Raw genomic sequence first — 23,579 nt, 5'->3', positions numbered from 1 at the left:
CAGAGGGAGAGAAAGAGAGAGGGGAAGCAGACTCTTGGCTGAGCATGGAGCCTGACGCGGAAATTGATCCTAGGACCCTGAGATCACGACCTGAGCAGAAACCAAGAGTCAGATGCTTAACCAACTAAGCCATCCAGGCACCCCACAAGAAATGTTAAAGGGAATTCTTTAACTGGAAAGAAAAGGCCACAAATCACAGACAATTATGAAAAGAAAATATTTCACAGGTAAAAACAAATATATTGTAAAGGTAGTAGATTAATCACTTATAAAGCCAGTATGGAGATTAAAACACAAAAGTAGTAAAATCTATTATATCTACAAAAATTAGTTTAGGAATACACAAAACAAAAGGATGTAAATAAAATATGAAAACATATATATAAAATGTGGAAAGGGTAGTAAAAATGTAGTGCTTTCAGAATGCGTTCGAAATAAAGCAACCATCAACTTAACAGAGACCGCTATACATGTAAAATGTTATGTATGAACCCAGTGGTAACCACAAATCAAAAACCTGTCATACACACACAAAAAGGGGAAAGGAATCCAAACATAACATTAAAGAAATCCATCAAACCACAAGGGAAGAGGTCCTGGGAGTCCAAGATGGCAGAGGAGTAGGAGACCTAAATTTAGTCTGGTCCCAGGAATTCAGCTAGATAGCTATCAAACCTCTGAACACCTATGAACTCAACTGGAGAATGAAGAAAAGAATAGCAGCAACTCTATGAACAGAAAAAGCGACCACTTTCTACAAGGCAGGACATGTGGAGAAGTGAATGTTAGGTGATATATGGGAAGACAGACTGCGGCGAGGCGGGGGGGGGGGGGGGGGGGGGGGGCGGGGGAGGCGGTGAGGGAGCCTCCTTAAGCGGGCTACCGCCAAGTGACAGAGCAAAGGAATACAAAATCAGAACTTTTAGAAGTCTGCTTTGGTGAGGGACATGGCTCCAGTGGTTAAGCAGGGGGTGGAACCCCTGCTGGGACAGTGTGGTATCAGGACCCTCAAGCCTGGGGGTGCCTGAGTGCAGCAGAGCTCCCAGGTATAAGAGCGGGGAAGCCGGCTGCAAAGAGAGAGCCGAGGGGTGGGCTCTCAGCACGGAGTCGCCATAAACCGTGATCGGCAGCACAGTCGGGCCACTGCTCTTGGAGCTGGAGTCCAACAAGCAACAGAACTGGGGAGAATCCCTCCCTTTCCTCCCCTGGGACGAGCGGTACGGGAGTGCACTACAAGAATCTGCTGGGTTTGGAGACTCCAAACAGGGCTGTGCGCCAGAGATAGAAACATTTGGTCACAGGCCCTGCAGGTTAGCACAGAGTGCGGACAGAGACCAGGGAGACAGAAAGGACTGACTGCTTTGAGGGTGCAATGAGGAGTGCGGCCCTGAGCCTTTCGGCTCCTCCAGGGCCAGAGACTGGGAAGCAGCCATTTTCATTCTCATCCTCTAAAGCTATGCATTAAGCCTTCAGGGTACAAAACGTACAGAGAACAACCCGGAGTAGAATACTTAGCCTGGCCCCTAGAAAGGGCAGTGCAATTCTGCCTGGGGAATCAATGCAACAGCCCCTACCCCAGAAGATCAGCAAGAACACCCAGCCAAGACTAAGTTTACCCATCAATGAGAACTGCAAACTCCAGTACTAAGGGAATATAGCACACAGAATTCATGGCTTTTTCCCCATGATTCTTTAGTCTTTCAACTTTAAATTTTTTATTTTTTTAAAAATTATTATTTCCTTTTACAACCAACTTATCCCCTTATAATTCATTTAAAAAATCATTTTTACAGTCATATTCTATCTCTTCATTGTATTTAAGCATATTTTTTGTATATACATTCTGTCTTTCTTTAAAATTCTGGGATGTAGTTTCTTCTACCAGACCAAACTACACCCAAAATCTAGTGTATGGCTCTGTTCTATTCACGAGACTGATCATATTCTTTTTTTTTTTTTCAGGTCTCCTCTGATTTGTTTAGTATGTACTTCTCTGGGGTCATTGGTCCCATTTTAGTATTTTGTTCTCTCGTTCATCTATTCTTGTCTTGACAAAATAACAAAATGGAAAAACCTCAAAAAAGAGAACAAGAGGCAATACTGACTGCCAGGGACCTAATCAATATGGACATTAGTAAGATGTTGGAACTAGAGTTCAGAATAATGATTATAAAGATACTAGCTGGGTTGAAAAAAGGATAGAAGACACTAGAGAATCCTTTTCTGGAGAAATAAAATTGAATCAAGTCAAAATCAAAAAAGGCTATTAATAAGGTGCAATCAAAAATGGAGGCTCTAACTGCAAGACTAAATGAGGCAGAAGAGAGAATTAGTGACACAGAAGACCAAATGATGGAGAATAAAAAGCTGAGAAAGAGAGAGAGAAACAGCTCCTGGATCACGAGGGGAGAATTCAAGAGGTAAGTGATACCACAGAGCAAAACAATATTAGAATAATTGGTTTCCCAGAAGAAGAAAGAGAGAGAGGAGCAGAAGGTATACTGGAGTAAATTATAGCGGAGAACTTCCCTAATTTGGGGAAGGAAACAGGCATCAAAATCCAGGAGGCTCAGAGAACTCCCCTCAACATCAATAAAATAGGTCAACACGCCGACGTCTACTAGTAAAACTTACAAATGTCAGAGACAAAGAGAAAATTCTGAAAGAAGCTTGGGACAAGAAGTCTGTAATCTACAACGGCAGAAACATTAGATTGGCAGCAGACCTATCCACAGAGACCTGGCAGGCCAGAAAGGACTGAGAAGATATAGTCATGAAAAAAAAAATGCAGCCGAGAATACTTTATCCAGCTAGGCTGTCATTCAAAATAGAAGGAGAGATAAAAAGCTTCCAGGACAAACAAACTAAAAGAATTTGCAATCACCAAACCAGCCCTACAAAAAATATTGAAATGGGTCCTCTAAGCAAAGGGAGAGCCCAAAACTAACATGGACCAGAAAGGAACAGAGACAATATACAGTAACAGTCACCTTACAGGCAATACAATGGCACTACATTCATATCATTCAATAGTTACCCCGAATGTAAATGGACTAAATGCCCCAATCAAAAGACACAGGGTATCAGATTGGATAAAAAAGCAAAACCCATCGATATGCTGTCTCCAAGAGACTCATTTTAGACCCAAGGACACCTCCAGATTTAAAGTGAGGGGGTGGAAAACCATTTATCATGCTAATGAACATCAAAGGAAAGCTGGAGTGGCACTCCTCATATCAGACGAATTAGATTTTAAACCAAAAACTGGAGTAAGAGATGAGGAAGGACACTCTATCGTACTTAAAGGGTCTATCCAACAAGAAGATCTAACAATTGTAAATATTTATGCCCCTAATATGAGAGCAGCCAATTATATAAGCCAATTAATAACGAAATCAAAGAAACGCATTGAGAATAATACAATAATAATAGGGGGCTTTAACACCCCGCTCACGAAAATGGACAGATCATCTAAGCAAAAGATCAACAAGGAAATAAGGGCTCTAAATGACACACTGGACCAGATGGACTTCACAGATGTATTCAGAACATTCCACCCTAAAGCAACAGAATACACATTCTTCTCAAGTGCACACGGAACATTCTTCAGAATAGATCACATCCTAAGTCACAAATCAGGTCTCAACCAATACAAAAAGACTGGGATCATTCCCTGCATATTTTCAGACCACAATGCTTTGAAGCTGGAACTCAATCACAACAGAAAATTTAGAAAGAACTCATATACATGTAGTGTAAAGAGCATCCTACTAAAGAATGAATGGGTCAACCAGGAAATTAAAGAAGAATTTAAAAAATTCATGGAAACAAATGAAAATGAAAACACAACTTTTCAAAACCTTTGGGATGCAACAATGCGGCCGTAAGAGGGAAGCATACAGCAATACAAGCCTTTTTCAAGAAACAAGAAAGTTCTCAAATATACAACTTAACCCTACACTTAAAGGAGCTGGAGAAAGAACAGCAAATAAAACGTAAACCCAGCAAGAGAAGAGAAATAACAAAGATTAAAGCAGAAATCAATGAAATAGAAACCAAAAGAGCAGTAAAACAGATCAATGAAACTAGGAGCTAGTTCTTTGAAAGAAATAATAAGATTGATAAACCTCTGGCCAGACTTATCAAAATGAAAGAAGGACCCAAGTCAATAAAACCATGAAAGAAGGAAGAGAGAGCATAAGCAACGCTGAAGAAATACAAACAATTGTAAGAGTGTATTATGAGCAACTATATACCAACAAATTAGGCAAAACTGAACCGGGGAGAAATAGAAAACCTGAACAGACCCAGAACCAGCAAGGAAATTGAAGCAGTAATCAAAAATCTCCCAACAAACATGAACCCCGGGGCAGATGGCTTTCCAGCGGAATTCTACCACACATTTAAAGAAGAATTAATACCTATTCTTCTGAAACTGTTTGCAAAAAATAGAAATGGAAGGAAAACATCCAAACTCATTTTATGAGGCCAGCATTACTTTGATCCCCAAACCAGACAAAGACCCCACCAAAAAGGAGAATTACAGACCAATATCCCTGCTGAACATGGATGCAAAAATTCTCACCAAAATACTAGCCAATAGGATCCAACAGTACATTAAAAGGATTATTCACCACCGCCAAGTGGGAGTTATACCTGGGCTGCAAGGTGGCTCCTCATCTACAAATCAATCACTGTGATACACTACGTAAATGAAAGGAAGGACAAGAACCATGTGATCCTCTCTCGATAGATGCAGAAAAGCATTTAACAAGGTACAGCATCCTTTCTTGATGAAAACTCTTCACAGTGTAGAAATAGAGGGTACATACCTCAATATCACAAAGGCCATCTATGAAAAGCCCACAGTGAGTATCATTCTCAATGGGAAAAAACTGACAGCTTTTCCCCCAAAGTCAGAAACATGGCAGGGATGTCCACTATCATCACTGCTGTTCAACATAGTACTGGAAGTTCTAGCCTCAGCAATCAGACAACAAAAAAAATAAAAGGTATCCAAATCAGCAAGGAAGTAGTCCAACTCTCACTCTTTGCAGATGATATGATACTTTATGTCGAAAATCCAAAAGACTACACCCCAAAATTGCTAGAATTCATACAGGAATTCAGTAAAGTTGCAGGATTTAAAATCAATGCACAGAAATTAGTTGCATGTCTAGACACCAACAATGAGACAGAGGAAAAGGAAATTAAGGAGTCAATCCCATTTACAATTGCACCAAAAACTGTAAGATACTCAGGAATAGATCTAACCAAAGAGGCAAAGATCTGTACTGGAAAACTATAGAATACTCATGAAAGAAACTGAGGAAGACACAAAGAAATGGAAAAACGTTCATGTTCATGGATTGGAAGAACAAATATTGTGAAAATGTCTATGCTACCTAGAGCAATCTATACATTCAATGCAATTCCTACCAAAATTCCATCAACTTTTTTCACAGAGCTTGTAACAAATCATCCTAAAATTTGTATGGAACCAGAAAAGACCCCGAATAGCCAGAGGAATGTTGAAAAAGAGAACCAAAGCTGGTGGGATCACAATTCCAGGCTTCAAGCTCTATTACAAAGCTGTAATCATCAAGACAGTATGGTACTGGCACAAAAACAGACACACAAATCGATGGAACCGAAAAGAGAACTCAGAAATAGACTCTCAACTCTATGGTTAACTAATCTTCAGTTATTTACCCCGAAGATACAAATGTAGTGATCTGAAGGGGCACCTGCACCCCAATGGTTATAGCAGCAATGTCCACAATAGCCAAACTATGGAAAGAGCCTAGATGTCCACTGACAGGTGAATGGATAAAGAAGTAGTATATACATACAGTGGAATATTACTCAGCCATCAAAAAACCGAAATCTTGTCATTTGCAATGACGTGGATAGAACTAGAGGGTATTATGCTAAGTGAAATAAGTCAATCAGAGAAAGATAATTATCAAGTGATCTCACAGATATGAAGAATTTAAGAAACAAGGCAGAGGATCACAGGGGAAGTGAGGAAAAAAATGAAACAAGGCGAAAGCAGAGAGAGAGACAAACCATAAGAGACTCTTAATCTCAGGAAACCAACTGATGGTTGCTGGAGTGGAGGAGGGTGGGAGGGATGGCATGGCTGGGTGATGGACTTTGGGGAGGGTACATGTGGTAGGCACTGTGTATGACTGAAGAATCACAGACCTGTACCCCTGAAACAAATAATACATTTTAATAATAATAAAAGAAATGAAATTATTTCTAACCGAATAAAAATAATATATCATTGTAGAGAAAGAAAAAACTTATTTATATCTATTTTCTGAAGTTTAAAAATGGCATCATCAGAATAATTACTCTTGGTAAATATTAATGTGCTTTAATCAGTTTCATAATATTCTATCTAATATCATGCCACTGGTATTTTTCTGATGACTATATTCTGTTCAATATGGTCTTGTAAGTAATGTTTTTACATATAATTACTCATAATCATCTTAAAGATGGCATTTTAAGGTTAAAATAATAAAATTGTTAAAAAAAAACTCACAAGGGAAGAGAGCAAGAAAGGATATACAATTGTATATATCCATGTACCAAACACAGGAGCACCGAAATACATAAAGCAAATGTTAACAGACATTGAGGAGAAATTGATAGTAATAGAGGGGACATTAACACCTCACTTGCATCAATGGATAAATCATCTAGAGTGCACATCAACAAGAAAACTGTGGCTTTGAATTGACACATTAGACTGGATGGACTAAACAGGTATGTATGTATGTGTATGTATGTATGTATGTGTATATATTCCATCTCAAACCAGCAGAATACATTCTTTTCAAGTGCACAAGGAACACTCACCTGGATAGATTACATGTTAGGCCACAAAATAAGTCTCAATAAATTGAAGACTGAAATCATATCAAGCATCTTTCCTGATAACAACAGTATGAAACTACAAATTTAAGAAAAAAAGCAGGAAAAAAAAGAAACACATGGGGGCGCCTGGTTGGCTCAGTCGTTAAGCGTCTGCCTTTAGCTCAGGGCGTGATCCCGGTGTTCTGGGATCAAGCCCCACATCAGGCTCCTCCGCTGGAAGCCTGCTTCTTCCTCTCCCACTCCCCCTGCTTGTGTTCCCTCTCTCTCTGGCTGTCTCTCTCTCTGTCAAATGAATAAATAAAATCTTAAAAAAAACAAAAAACAAAAACAAAACACATGGAGGCTAAAAAACATTCAACTAAACAATCAATGAAGGGGTCAATGAAGAAATGAAAGAAAATTAAAAAAATACATGGAGACAAATGAAAATGAAAATGTGATGGTCCAAAATCTCTGGGACACAGCAAAAAGCAGTTCTAAGAGGGAAGTTTATAGCAACACAGGCCTACTTTAAAAAGCAAAACAAATCTCAAACAATCTAACTGTACACCTAAAAGAGCTAGAAAAAAGAACAAAGCAAGTCCAAAGCCTGTAGAAAGAAGAAAATAACAGAGAGTAAATACTCAGAGATTAAAAAAACAACAGAAAAGACCATTTGAAAAGATAAAACAGATAATTGATAAAGCATTAGCCACTCATCAAGGAAAGAATACTCAAAATTATAAATGGAGAATAATGACACTACAGAAACACAAAAGATTATAAGAGGATAATACAAAAAATTATATGCCAACATATGGACAACTTAGAAGAAATGGGTAAATTCCTAGAAACATAATCTTACAAAACTGAATCAGTTATCGAAAAACTCTCAACAAACAAAAGTCCAGGACTGGCTTCACAGGTGAATTCTACCAAACATTTTAGAAAAGTTAATATCTATTTTCTCTACAAACTATTCTAAAAAATAGAAGAGGAAGGAAAACTAGCTTAGAATAACCAACTGATTTCAATACTCATTTGAGATGGGACGGCTCAATGACAAATTGACAAAAATGGAACTGAGATTCTAAGATAAATCTGGCTAAAGTAGGCTAACAGGGAGAAGCTATTAAAATGCATTGAAAAGAATTACCTGTTTATATTCATTAACACAACCGTAGCAGCAAAATCTTGTCTGCTGACCTTCAATGATCAGGACATTGTTTCCAGCACTTTTACTGGGCAAGTACTCTCCACACTGTTCACAGCAATTCATTATTAGACCATTGGCCAACCTGTACTTATTAAAGCACTGGTTACTGCACAGTTTATGTATTACATTATTAACGCTGACTTCATGGCGAATCTAAAAGAAAAGACAGAATTTATTAAATAAATGAGTCAGATTAGCACAGTAAGCAATGAGATAGTTTTTTTAAAAAACAAACAAAACAAAAAACCCAAAAAACAAAAAACAAAAAAACAACCTCTAGTAGTTTGTCAGTGGAAGAAATTCAGGGGAAAGACTAAAAAGCACATTTTGTTATTCTTTCATTTTTATCTCTGATTTCTTTGTAAAACCATTCTTTGATTTTACAGAAGAAAAGATGGAACAAAAAAACCTATAAAATCAGTAATAAGTTCTCCAGAGACACTTAAAAACTAGAAAAATGAACTGGTTTAGAAGACTCTGATATAACCATCTTAAAAGAAATGGATTGGGAATTTCTGATATTATAAACTTCACTGCCCTAGAAAATTTATGGGAGGAGCTAAAAGAATAACATTACCATATTCAGGATGGTGTCTGTATATACATAAATACGGTGGTTCATGCTTTGCTCAGTTCTGTGGTAACTGAGATAAAGTTGTGTCCTCAATTTGCAAGGCTCTGGGAAACACCAAATTCAGTCACCAAGGACTGTGTTAAGTGAAGACTGCCTGTATGAACGTTTCTTCTTTCAGCAACTGGAAAGATGGCAATACCATTTAAGAAATGTGAGGGAATCAACACACTTACACTCCACTTGTTCTACATATTCTTGTATCAGGATCGGTTGCATCCTTCACGTTCTGAACCTACACTTTTAGTTAAGAGTGGCTAATAACAAAATTCACCACAGAACTACTGCTTTGTTTAGGAGTATAACCAATTTCATGGAAATAGCTATGTACTTTCCTTAGCATGCAAATGGGTTATCTGTTCCCAAGACAGTTAGTTCTAACGTATCTTCTAACTTCATTGTGTAGATCCAGGACATGTGTATTACGTAGCTGGCAGAGCATATAATAACACTGAAAAGATAAATTAAAATTTTAACTGAAAAGTTAAAATAATAACTGAAATAAGATAAAAAATCCAGACCTCTGTTAGTTTACTACAGATTATACATCTTGATTTATTAACTCTTTTTCTAAGATTCTGGTTGTCTTCACAGGGAGGCAAAGATGTACTACAAAATTCTTGGGAGGATTCTCTTGACTCAACTTGAGGAACAGTAGTAGCCTTTTTTGTAGGTACATCTCTGAAACAAAAGGGACAGACATAATTTAAGAATACTGTATTTTAATAAAAGTCAAATATATGAACAATAAACATTTTTTGTTTTTTCATGATTTAATCCTAGGAATCAACTATATTTTTGGATCTAACCAAATCCACTTTTTTGGTTTCACTGTCAATAGTTCCTAATTAATATGGCAAGAGATGATTTGGTGGTAAAAACATTTTGCAGCAGAAGAACCTTGTCACAGGTTATTATGACTTTTTGAAAGGGTAGCAGCAACTTGGTAGAACTAAGGTAAAAGATGGGGATGGGATGAGGCAAAGACAGTGGCAGGGAGAGGATCAATTTCTGTAGATATTTCTGTATCTATATTCCATTTGCCTGCCAAGAATAAGGACACTACAAATGAATCCATAGCTCTGATACACCCTAGGATAATTCAAGCTCAAAAAACCTTAAGACACCTTTGCAACAACTGTATATCCATGAATCTATGCAGCTCACCAATTACATTTGACACACGTCTATATTGCCAGCATTTCAACTATATGAAGCCATGCTGAAAAGTATAGCTTACTTTTTACTTATTACGTTGCGTTTCTTTGGAGTGCGCTTATGGGAGAAAGAAGAAAGGCAGGTGGTAGAACAAAAGAGGTAAGCTGATCCTTTTCGTTGATAAGCTGTCTGTCCCTTCTGCAAAGGTTTTTTGCAGTGTGCACAAGTGATCTTAGCTGGTTTTGTAAGCTGCTGTTGGACTGAAGACTGGAAAATCTGTTTAGGAAGGGAGGCCACTGGTGATAAAGAATCCATCCCTGGCTGTTTTTGATTACGGGGAAATGATGCTGACTGGGAGATCCACGAATCTTAAAAACAAAACACACAAGAAAACGTCATGGAACAAATCAAAATTCACATCAGAAAAATATATTAAATTTTCATTTTGCATAAGTTTAAGAGAATAATGATGCAGCCCTATAAGCAAGTGGTTAAGCCCTGTTGCACAATTCCAGGGGAATGCTACACTTTGAATTCTTTTTATTTATTTATTTTTTTGGAGAGAGAGAATCTTAAGCAGACTCCAAGCCCAGAGAGGAGCCTGATGCGGGGGAGGGACGGGGGACACTCGATCTATTGACCCTGAGATCATGACCTGAGCCGAAATCAAGAGTTGGATGCTTAACCGATTGAGCCTCCCAAGGGGCCCTTCCACTATGTGTTCACAGTGAAGGATACTCTACTGTGCCAAAAATGTACATGGTGACCCTAGAATCAGGCAAAGCAGTAATCATCAGCAATTAAGTCAGAGACCCCAGGTTCAAAAAGCATCTCCTAGTCTTAATACATCATAAAGCAAATATGCAAATCAAAGATAACTATAGAATCTGGTATATGATCCCCATTTTCATCTTCCTCCCTAATATTTTATTATGAAAAATTTAAAGCATACAGAAGTCAAAGAATTTTACAGCAAACATTCATATGCCCAACAAATAGATTCTATACTATTTTATGATTTTTGCTTTATCACATCTACCTCTTCCCTCTAAACAACAACCCATGTATTTTGTGTATTTCAAGTAATATGTAGAATATCAGGGGATGCCTGAGTGGTCAGTCAGCTAAGCCTCCGACTCTTAATTTCAGCTTAGGTCATGATCTCAGGATTGTGGATCAAGCCCCCAGTCAGGCTCTGTGCTCAACATGGAGTCTACTTGTCCCTCTCCCTCTGTGCCTCCTGCCACTGTGCTCTTTCTAAAACAAATAAATAAAATCTTAAGAAAAAAAAAAAGAACGTCAGTATACTTTCCTCCAAAATACTTCCCCCCCAAGATTTTATTTATTTGACACAGAGAGAGAGAAAGCGTGAACACAAGCAGGGGGAGCAGCAGGCAGAAGGAAAAGCAGACTCCGTGCTGAGCAGGGGGAGCCTGATGCAGTACTCAATCCCAGGACCCTGGGATCATGACCTGAGCTGAAGGCAGACTCTTAACTGACCGACCCACGCAGCCACCTTCAAAATACTTTTTATTTGTTCATTTTAAGTAAACCCCAACATGCGACCTGAACTCATGACCCCAAGACCAAGAGCTGCATGCTCTACCAACTGAGGTAGAGCCAGGCACCCCTCCAAAACACTTTTTTTAAAAACAGATTTTATTTATTTGAGAGATAAAGAGATAGCACAAGCAGGGGGTGGGGGGTGGGGACAGAGGGAGAGGAAGAAGCAGACTCCCCACTGAGCAGTGAGCCTAACATGGGGCTCAATCCCAGGACACTGGGATCATGACCTGAGCCGAAGGCAGACGGTTAACCAACTAAGCCACCCAGACACTCCCCACTTCACTTTTTAAAGCAACACTCTATAATTCCTTCCCAGCCTTCTAAATATTATTTCATAATCTTTAATATAGGTGATGGGTTAATGCGGGAACATTCAGCTTTCCTAACTTCCATCATTTATTCTTCCATCATATATTATTGTTAGCTTCAAAAGGGTACAATATTATGTACAGGTAACAATGTTTCCCAATCTTTAACATGCATGAGATCACTTGGGAATCTTTTAAACAGAGCTTCTAGGGGTGCTTGACTGTCTCAGTTGGCAGAGCATGTGACTCTTGATCTCACACTTGTGAACTCAAGCCCCATGATGGGTGTAGAGATTTCTTAAAAATAAAATCATACACATAATATGCATTTATGTATATTGAATACATCATTCAGAATCAATAGGTCTAGGGAGGCAACGGAGGTTCTACATTTCTAACTCTTGCATTATGGTGAAGCTTTGAGGCCCCAGAGTTCTGAATTATGCTATCATTATCTTCAAACACAGCTTTTGTAGGGGGGGCCTGGGTGGTTCAGTTGGCTGAGCGTCCAACTCTTGGTAGGATCCAGCCCCAGGTCAGCCTCCGTGCTCAGCAGGAAATTTGCTTGAAGGTTCTCACCCTCTTTCCCTCCCCACGGTCAGGCACTCTCTCTCTAAAATAAATAAATAAATCTTAAAAAAAAAAACAACACCTTTTGTCGTTAGTGAGAGGTCTATTGCCCCCTCCACCTATCATAGCCCCAAAGGCCTCTCACACTATTAATACTGCCAACTATATTCCTATTTCTAAATTCCTACCTACTTCTTCTAATTTTCTTTGTCCTATTTCAAGATACCTTTATCTTTTTTTTAAAGATTTTATTTATTTTTGTGAGAGAGAGAGAGCGAGCGAGTGCGTGCACGAGTTGGGGGAGGGGCAGTGGGAGAAGCAGACTGCCCGCTGAGCAGGGAGCCTGATGCAGGACTTGATCTCAGGACACTGGGATCATGACCTGAGCCGAAGCAGCAGATGCTTAACTGACTGAGCCAACCAGGCGCCTAAGATACCTTTATCTTACAAGCAAAAATAAAACAGAACAAAAGCAATTCTTTCATTCCACAGGATGACAAGCTGGCAAATATGGAATATACTCTAGTAAAGTTTTTTATGACTTAGTGCTCAGAAGTTTCATTACTGCTAAATTTTCCTTCTTCTGAACCATTCCAAAGAAAACCAAAATCACATATTCATCTATAGAACAATAACATAGGTTGCATTCTGGGATCACTTTTCTACATGTCATCTATATGCCACACTACATTTAATAAGTAACAGAAACAAAAAATAGCAACAATTAAGATTTGTCATTACCATTAACATGGGAGAAATAAGGGCGCCTGGGTGGCTCAGTCAGTTAAGCATCTGGGCTTTGGCTCAGGTCATGATCCCCGGGTCCTGGGATTGAGTTCCACATCAGGCTCCCTGCTCAGCAGGCAGTCTGCTTCTCCTTCAGACCCCCACCCCTATGCTCTCTCTCTCTCTCAAATAAGTAAATAAAATCCTTAAAAAAAAAAAAAAAAAAAGATTCTCACCCTCTGCCCCTCCCCCCATGTGTACATTCTCTCTCTCTCTCTCTCTCAAAATACATAAATAACACTTTAAAAAAATGGGAGAAATAGGTTGAGCCGGAAGGGAAGATGGCAGAGGAGTAGGGGACCCCTTTTTCAGCCGGTCCCCTGAGTCGAGCTGGATAGGTACCAGACCAGCCTAAATAACCACGGAATCAGCCTGAGACGCAGGAAGATACATCTGGATCTCTACAAATGAACATCTCCAGTGCTGAGTATTGAGGTACGAAGAGGGGAGCTGTGAAACTGCACACAGATATCGGAAGATAAACAGAAGGGGGAGGGAGCCGCCGCGTTCGGGTGCCGGGAAGCGGCAGCCACCTGCAAGGGGGAGCGGGTGGACTCATGGAGGGCACCCGCGAGAGAGCGGACTGAGACCGGTGAGCCGGGAGCGTGCGCCACCAGGCATCTCGCGGAACACTGGAATCCCGGTGTGCTCACGGGATCCAGACTGAGACCGGGAGCTCCTGGAGCGTGCGCGGGGCGACTGGTGGGCCACCTGCAAGGGGGAACGGGCGGACTCGCGGTCGGCACCCGCGAAACAACAGACAGAGACCCTGAACCGGGTGAGCACGCCACCAGGCTTCTCACGGAACTCCGGAATCCCGGTGTGCTCACCGGGCATAGACTGAGACCGGTAGATACGGGAGCGCGCGGTGCGGCTGGCAGCTGGCGGTGTTAGAAACACAAAGGACAGAGACGCGCCGGCCCTGGAAGTGAGGGCTGGGACGCTGGGTGTGGGGCGCACATCCCGGGACGCTGCAGGGTTGAGCAGCACCAACAGTAACAGAGTTAAAGTGGCCAGAACATCAGTGGAGAACGGGCCGCAATCCCTCCGTTCTGTGACAATTCAGCCTCTGCTGCTCTGACTCTCAGAAGAGGCATAGCCGACCGCCAGGGAAAGCCGCCAGAGAACAAAAGCCTGGAAATACCGGCTCACAGCATGCCCATCCCCATCACCCCTCGCAGGGGACACGGAGACTCTACCCAAACAGGGTTGCCTGAGTATCGGCGCGGCAGGCCCCTCCCCCAGAACACAGAAGGCAGGCTGAAAAATCAAGAAGCCCACAACCCAGGGCACCTGGGTGGCGCAGTCATTGAGCGCGTCTCCGGCTTAGGGCGTGATCCCGGCGTTCCGGAAAGGAATCCCTCATCGGGCTCCTCCGCTGGGAGCCTGCTTCTTCCTCTCCCACTCCCCTGCTTCTGTTCCAGTTCTTGCTGTCTGTCTCTCTCTCTCAGATAAATAAATAAATAAAATCTTTAAAGAAGAAGCCCACATCCCTAAGATCCCTATAAAACAAGGGGCACGGCCTGGGACCCAGTCAATAATTTGGGCTCTGGACAACCCCGCAACCTCTCCTCATCAGAATGACAAGAAGGAGAAGCTCCCCCCAGCAAACAAAAGACAGTGAGTCTGTGGCCTCTGCCACAGAAATAATGGATATGGATGTAACCAAATTATCAGAAATGGAATTCAGAGTAACAATGGTCAAAATGATGAGTAGAATTGAAAAAAGTATTAACGAAAAGGTTACTGAGAATATAGAATCCCTAAGGACAGAAATGAGAGCGAATCTGACAGAAATTAAAAATTCTATGAGCCAAATGCAGGCAAAACTAGAGGCTCTGACGGCCAGGGTCACAGAAGCAGAGGAACGGGTTAGTGAATTGGAGGATGGGTTAATAGAGGAAAAAACCAAAATAGAAGCTGCTCTTAAAAAAATCCAAGCCCATGAATGTAGGTTACGGGAGATTACTGACTCAATGAAACGATCCAATGTTAGAATCATCAGCATCCCCGAGGGGGTGGAGAAAAACAGAGGTCTAGAAGAGATATTTGAACAAATTGTAGCTGAAAACTTCCCTAATCTAGCAAGGGAAACAAACATTCGTGTCCAAGAGGCAGAGAGGACCCCTCCCAAGCTCAACCATGACAAACCTATGCCACATCACGTCATAGTGCATTCCGCAAATATTAGATCCAAGGATACAGTACTGAAAGCGGCCAGGGCAAAGAAATTTCTCACGTACCAAGGCAAAGGCATCAGAATTACGTCAGACCTGTCTACACAGACCTGGAATGAGAGAAAGAGTTGGGGGGGCATATTTAAAGCTCTTTCAGAGAAAAACATGCAGCCAAGGATCCTTTATCCAGCAAGGCTGTCATTCAGAATTGATGGAGAAATAAAGACATTTCAGAATCGCCATTCACTAACCAAGTTCGTAACCACGAAACCAGCCCTACAGGAGATATTACGGGGGGTTCCAGAAAAGTAAAAAGGCCCCAAGAGTGATACAGAACAGAAAGTCACAGCCAATACAAACAAAGACTTTACTGGCAACATGGCATCATTAAAATCATATCTCTCAGTACTCAGTCTTAATGTGAATGGTTTGAACCTTCCCATAAAACGCCACAGGGTTGCAGATTGGATAAAAAGAAATGACCCATCATTTGCTGTCTACAAGAGACTCATTTCGAACCCAAAGATGCATTCAGACTGAGAGTAAGGGGATGGAGTACCATCTTTCACGCAAATGGACCTCAAAAGAAAGCTGGGGTAGCAATTCTCATATCAGATAAATTGGATTTTAAACTACAGACTATAATTAGAGACGCAGAAGGGCACTATATTATTCTTAAAGGAAGTATTCAACAAGTGCATATGACAATTATAAATATATATGCCCCCAACAGGGGAGCAGCAAGATACCCAAGCCAACTCTTAACCAGAATAAAGAGACCTATAGATAAAAATACATTAATAGTAGGGGACCTCAACACTCCCTATCAGAAATAGACAGAACACCCTGGCAAACACTAAGCAAAGAATCAAAGGCTTTGAATGCCATACTCGACGAGTTGGACCTCATAGATATATATAGAACACTACACCCCAGAACCAAAGAATACTCATTCTATTCTAATGCCCATGGAACATTCTCAAGAATAGACCATGTTCTGGGACACAAAACAGGTCTCAACCGATACCAAAAGATTGAAATTATCCCCTGCATATTCTCAGACCACAACGCTCTGAAATTGGAACTCAACCACAAGGAAAAATTTGGAAGAAACTCAAACACTTGGAGACTAAGAACCATCCTGCTCAGGAATGACTCGATAAACCAGGAAATCAAAAATCAAATTAAACGATTTATGGAGACCAATGAGAATGAAAATACAACAGTCCAAAACCTATGGGATACTGCAAAGGCAGTCCTAAGGGGGAAATACATAGCCATCCAAGCCTCACTCAAAAGAATAGAAAAATCTAAAATGCAGTTTTTATATTCTCACCTCAAGAAGCTGGAACAGCAACAGAGGGACAGGCCTAATCCACGCACGAGGAAGCAGTTGACCAAAATTAGAGCTGAAATCAATCAAGCAGAAACCAGAAGTACAGTAGAGCAGATCAACAGGACTAGAAGCTGGTTCTTTGAGAGAATCAATAGAATTGACAGACCACTGGCAACACTTATCCAAAAGAAAAGAGAAAGGACCCAGATTATTAAAATTATGAATGAAAAAGGAGAGGTCACGGTGAACACCATTGAAATTGGAAGGATAATTAGAAATTTTTATCAACAGCTTTATGCCAATAAACTAAGCAATCTGGAAGAGATGGAATCCTTCCTGGAAACCTATGAACTACCAAGATTGAAACCGGAAGAAATTGATTTCTTAAACAGGCCAATTAATTATGAAGAAATTGAGTCAGTAATAAACAACCTTCCAACTAACAAGACTCGAGGCCAGGACGGTTTTCCTGGGGAATTCTACCAAACATTCAAAGAAGAAATAATACCTATTCTCCTAAAGCTATTTCAAAAAATAGAAACAGAAGGAAAGCTACCAAACTCATTCTATGAGGCCAATATTACCTTGATCCCCAAACCAGGCAAAGACCCCCTCAAAAAGGAGAATTACAGACCGATTTCCCTAATGAATATGGACGCCAAAATCCTCAACAAGATACTTGCTAATAGAATCCAACAGTACATTAAAAGGATTATCCATCACGATCAAGTGGGATTCATACCTGGGATGCAAGCGTGGTTCAATAGTCGCAAATCAATCAGCGTGATACATCATATCAACAAGAAAAGACTCAGGAACCATATGATCCTCTCAATCCATGCCGAAAAAGCATCTGACAAAATACAGCATCCTTTCCTGATTGAAACCCTTCAGAGTGTAGGAATAGAAGGTACATTTCTCAATCTCATAAAAGCCATCTATGAAAAGCCTACTGCAAATATTATTCTCAATGGGGAAAAGCTGGAAGCCTTTCCCTTAAGATCAGGAACTCGACAAGGATGCCCACTCTCGCCACTATTATTCAACATAGTACTAGAAGTCCTTGCAACAGCAATCAGACGACAAAAAGGGATCAAAGGTATTCAAATCGGCAAAGAAGAAGTCAAACTGTCTCTCTTCGCAGACGACATGATACTCTATATGGAAAACCCAAAAGAAGCCACTCCCAAACTATTCGAAGTTATAGAGCAATTCAGTAACGTGGCAGGATACAAAATAAATGCTCAGAAATCAGTTGCATTTCTGTACACGAATAACGAGACTGAAGAAAGAGAAATTAGGGAATCCATCCCATTTACAATAGCACCAAAAACCATATGTTACCTTGGAATTAACTTAACCAGAGACGTAAAGGACCTATATTCTAGAAACTATAAATCACTCTTGAAAGACATTGAGGAAGACATAAAAAGATGGAAAGATATTCCATGCTCATGGATCGGAAGAATTAACATAGTTAAAATGTCCATGCTACTCAAAGCAATCTACACTTTCAATGCTATCCCGATCAAAAAGCCGAGGACATTTTTCAAAGAACTGGAACAAATAGTCCTTAAATTTGTATGGAAACAGAAAAGGCCCCGAATCTCCAAGGAACTGTTGAAAAGGAAAAACCAAGCTGGGGGCATCACAATGCCGGATTTCGAGCTGTACTACAAAGTGATCACAAAGACAGCATGGTACTGGCACAAAAACAGACACATAGACCAATGAAACAGAATAGAGAGCCCAGAAAGGGACCCTCGGCTCCCTGGGCAACTAATATTTGATAAAGCAGGAAAAAACATCCAGTGGGAGAAAGTCTCTTCAATAAATGGTGCTGGGAAAATTGGACAGCTACATGCAAAAGAATGAAACTTGACCACTCTCTCACACCATACACAAAAATAAACTCCAAATGGATGAAAGACCTCGATGTGAGACAGGAATCCATAAGAATTCTAGAGCAGAACATAGGCAGCAACCTCTACGACATCAGCCAAAGCAACCTTTTTCATGACACATCCCCAAAGGCAAGAGAAACAAAAGATAAAATGAATTTATGGGACTTCATCAAGATTAAAAGTTTCTGCACAGCCAAGGAAACAGTCAGAAAAACTAAGAGGTAGCCCATAGAATGGGAGAATATATTTGCAAATGACACTACAGATAAAGGACTGGTATCCAAGATCTACAAAGAACTTCTCAAACTCAGTACACGAGAAACAAACAAATCAAAAAATGGGCAGAAGATATGAACAGACACTTTTCCAAGGAAGACATACAAATGGCTAACAGACACATGAAAAAATGTTCAAAATCATTAGTCATCTAGGAAATTCAAATCAAAACCACACTGAGATACCACCTTACGCCAGTTAGAATGGCAAAAATAGACAAGGCAAGAAACAACAATTGTTGGAGAGGATGTGGAGAAAGGGGATCCCTCCTACATTGTTGGTGGGAATGCAAGTTGGTACAGCCACTCTGGAAAACAGTGTGGAGGTCCCTTAAAAAGTTAAAAATTGAGCTACCCTATGATCCAGCCATTGCACTACTGGGTGTTTACCCCAAAGATACAGACGTAGTAAAGAGAAGGGCCATATGCACCCCAATGTTCATAGCAGCAATGTCCACAATAGCTAAATCGTGGAAGGAGCCGAGATGCCCTGCAACAGATGACTGGATTAAGAAGTTGTGGTCCATATATACAATGGAATATTACTCAGCAATCAGAAAGAATGAGTTCTCAACATTTGCTACAACATGGACGGCACTGGAGGAGATAATGCTTAGTGAAATAAGTCAAGCAGAGAAAGACAACTATCATATGATTTCTCTCATCTATGGAACATAAGAACTAGAATGATCAGTAGGGGAAGAAAGGGATAAAGAAAGGGGGGGTGATCAGAAGGGGGAATGAAACATGAGAGACTATGGACTATGAGAAACAAACTGAGGGCTACAGAGGGGAGGGGGGTGGGGGAATGGGATAGACCGGTGATGGGTAGTAAGGAGGGCACATATTGCATGGTGCACTGGGTGTTACACACAACTAATGAATCATCGAGCCTTACATCGAAAACCGGGGATGTACTGTATGGTGACTAACATAATATAATAAAAAATCATTATTAATAAAAAAAAAAAAAAAAAAGAAGTTGTGGTCCATATATACAATGGAATATTACTCAGCTATCAGAAAGAACGAGTTCTCAACATTTGCTACAGCATGGATGGCACTGGAGGAGATAATGCTAAGTGAAATAAGTCAAGCAGAGAAAGACAACTATCATATGATTTCTCCCATCTATGGAACATAAGAACTAGGATGATCAGTAGGGAAAGAAAGGGGGGGTAATCAGAAGGGGGAATGAAACATGAGAGACTATGGACTATGAGAAACAAACTGAGGGCCTCAGAGGGGAGGGGGGTGGTGGAATGGGATAGGCCGATGATGGGTAGTAAGGAGGGCACGTATTGCATGGTGCGCTGGGTGTTATACACAACTAATGAATCATCAAGCCTTACATCGGAAACCAGGGATGTACTGTATGGTGACTAACATAATAAAAAATCATTATAAAATAAATAAATAAAAAAAAAAGAACCAAAAAAAAAAAATGGGAGAAATAGAAACAAAAAATACTGGGCTTTTAAACTCTGTGGACTTATCCATAAAAGTATTTATATATAACTTTGGAATTTATATGTATTTATATATAATTATAGAATGTGAGACATCAACTATATATGCTTAAGACAATAATTAGATTCAGAAATTTTTTTTTTTTTTTAAGATTTTATTTTTAAGTATCTATACCTAATATGGGGTTTGAACTCACAACCCTGAGATTAAGAGTGACATGCTCTTCCAACTGAGCCAGCCAGGTGCCCCAAGATTCTGAATTTTTTTTTTCACGTTAGCTTTGGTGCATACATAAATAAAACAAATGTTTCCTTTGTTAATAGCACAACCATTTTATTTCTTCAATTTCAAATTTTCTTCTTTCATCAAATTTTTATTTCATTTTATTTTCGGTATTTGTGTCTCCAGAATAAACTTAACCTTTTAATTGAATTCTTCCATATCCTATCCCAAGAATGTTTTAGGGGAGGAGGGGCCTAGTACGTTATTTAGTCCAAATCCCGATTATATGCAAGGAAAATTAAGACCTAGAAGTTACATGATTTATCCAAAGCTTAATAAATACTAGATACACTACTGACTTTTAGATGTTCTTCAATTGTTCTCGAGTCTAAATTTGCCTGCCTAAAAACTATCTTAGCATTTCTTTAGTGTTGGTCTGCTAGTGAAGTTCTTTTGGTGTCTTATTTTTTTGGGGGTTTGTTAAAGAATAACATGTATGCATAAAGTTTATAAATCTTTAACTGTGGAGCTCAATTAAATTTTTTAAAGTCTTTATTTTTTTATTTTAGAGAGAGGGAGAGAGACTTCAAGAGACAGGAGAAAATGGAGAGAATCTGAAGCAGGCTCCACACCCAGTGCAGAGCCTGATGGTGGGGGACTTGATCTCCTAACGCTGAGATGGTGACCTGAGCCGAAATCAAGAGTTGGATGCTCAACTGACTGAGCCACCCAGGCATGCTGCTCAATTACAATTTTTTTTTATAATGAATATATTTGCATGACCACCACATAAACAAGCAGAAAAAGTCCAATAACCCAGAAGCCTTGTCTTTTCTCACTCAATAATTTCCTTCCTTTCCTGTAAGTCATCCCTATTCTGACTTCAAAGATAAATTTTCTCTTATTTTGAAATTCACATACATAAAATCATACAGTATTGTACAATTTTGTGGCTGATTCCCTTAACTCAACATCTTGTCTGTAAGGTTCATTCACATTACATGCAGTAGTATTCCATTGTGTGGCTAGAACTATTTACCCATCCTACTGTTGGACATTTGGATTATTACAAATGTTGACTATGATTTCCATACATTTTTTTTAAAAGATTTTATTTATTTATTTGACAGAGAGAGACAGCCAGCGAGAGAGGGAACACAGCAGGGGAGCGGGAGAGGAAGAAGCAGGCTCCCAGCGGGGGAGCCCAATGTGGGGCCTGATCCCCGAACGCCGGGATCACACCCTGAGCCGAAGGCAGACGCTTAACGACTGCGCTACACAGGTGCCCCCGTACATGTCTTTTAATAGTTTCTTAAGGTATTTATCCTGCATGGGGTTTGTAAATGTTCTTGAATTTGTAGGTTAATGTTTTTTCTCCATTTTAGAATATCCTCAATTGGACCTCTTCTCATTTCTCTCCTCCTCCCTCTGGGACATTAAATACATGTGCTTTTTGTCAACTGTCATAGGTATATCTTACATTCTTTTCTGGTTTTCCACCCTCGTGACTTTCTCTGATTCAATCTGGATTTTTTCTTATTTCTTCCAGTTCACTTATATTTCAGCTATGCCCAACCTGCAGTTAAAATGTATAGTTCCTTAAAATTTGCATCTGATAATCCTATTATCTGGATCCCTTATAGGCTCACTTCTATTGTCTGTTTTCCTCTTGATTTTCTGATAGGGCCTTGTCTCCTCAAAGGGCCTTGTCTCCTCATGTTCCTGATTGTTTTTTATTGTGTCTACATGAAAAACTGAAAAAAAATTAAGGCTCTGGATTATATCAGCATCCCAAGCCAGAAGAGTTGTGGGTTTTTTTTTGGGGGGGGGGTTGTTTTTTCTACCTGTATCCCTCTTTGTGGACCCCTGTGAATCTGTTGAAAGTTCTTACAGCTTTTCTCTGTGTTTTTTTCTAGAACTGCAGACCCGTAAGAGAAAAGCAGCTTCAAACAACAGATCACTTCTCTGAGGCTCCTTCTCTTAGATCTTAGGACCTTCATTTTTCCCACTATATTTATAGCTCTGTGATGCTTTCAATGCATATTTTATATATTTTGCCCCTCCTCCCCAATTACTTTCTGCAAGAGGGACTGGAATTACCTAGTCTTTTATTATCAGAAACAGAACTCCCTAGAATCAGAATAATAGCCAGAAATGACCATAATGCAAGAAAAATAAAACAAATGGAAGAGCGACTTCTACATAAAGGTGTTTTCTGTGATGAGTTTTCTGCTGTTTTATATAAAGATATGTGATGAGTAGAAAGAACTTTTGCTGAAAAGGTCAACACTAGAAGTTAACAAGAGGATTAAATGACTCAAAGGTCCATTCTAATGGACATAATCCTATTTTTGTAAGATGATATGCAAAGTTTTATGTGTGTTTTATGCAGAGCCATAATTCTGTATGATGAAATTTGAATCTATAAGCCCTATTATTTATTTGTAACTCAACTCCAGAAATCTTCACCTTGTTCTTTTTTCTTTCTTTTTCTTTTTTTTTTTTTCTGTTTTGGAAATCCTTCTATTTATAGAAGTAGAAAGCACATAGAGCTAAAGTAAGACACTCTGACTCTAAGTAACAATAATAATAATATAACTGTTCTTCTGTAATAATATACATGTTCTTCTGTAAGTCCAGTAGAATTTAGTTTTACTAATGTTAACAAGCAAAAACAAAACCTAGAGCCAATACTAAACTTAGACAACTTTTACTATGCTACATTGAAGTTAAAGAGAAAAATAGCAACAATGACAGCCTGTCCTTCTGACAGTTTACTTAACATTTAAGAACGCTTCAAACATATCTTCAACATCACTTTTCACCTGACAACTTGGTAAACATTCTTTTTAGAATTCCATACTAAGTGTTCTTATTTAAAGGATATAGTTCTGTAACTTTTGTCCCCAAAAATAGAATTTTAGAGAACTCAGGAATGCTGTAAATTCATGCATACTTCATAAATAGAAATTTGTTGCCATGTGCTAAACAAGATACTTTAAACGTATGTAGTCAAGAACATCTCCATTTAAATGAATGACTGTCAAGTGAACTATTCTGTGTTTTTGTTACATTTTAAAATCATTGATGCTT

General features: G+C 39.6%; 1 protein-coding gene across 8 annotated transcripts in view; it reads right to left on the bottom strand.

Annotated features, from left to right (window-relative positions):
* The window catches only part of ZMYM5 (zinc finger MYM-type containing 5), a 44,984-nt gene that overhangs the window by 5,501 nt on the left and 15,904 nt on the right, over positions 1-23,579 (bottom strand). For 5 of the 8 annotated variants that reach the window (XM_026492942.4, XM_026492945.4, XM_026492944.4 and 2 more), the window contains exons 5-7: positions 9,955-10,240; positions 9,236-9,395; positions 8,024-8,236 (exon numbers count right to left, since the gene is read on the bottom strand). In XM_026492942.4, coding sequence (XP_026348727.1) covers positions 8,024-8,236; positions 9,236-9,395; positions 9,955-10,240 — 659 coding nt within the window. Of the gene's footprint in view, positions 1-8,023; positions 8,237-8,715; positions 8,839-9,235; positions 9,396-9,954; positions 10,241-23,579 lie in introns of those variants that run through there. The other 3 variants (XM_048215739.2, XM_026492946.4, XM_044381684.3) reach the window with 3 other exon arrangements.

This window comes from Ursus arctos, unplaced genomic scaffold, assembly GCF_023065955.2.
Source record: "Ursus arctos isolate Adak ecotype North America unplaced genomic scaffold, UrsArc2.0 scaffold_10, whole genome shotgun sequence".
NCBI lineage: Eukaryota > Metazoa > Chordata > Mammalia > Carnivora > Ursidae > Ursus > Ursus arctos.
The sequence above is the reverse complement of the archived record's forward strand: the minus strand, read 5'-3'. Positions and strand labels throughout refer to the sequence as shown.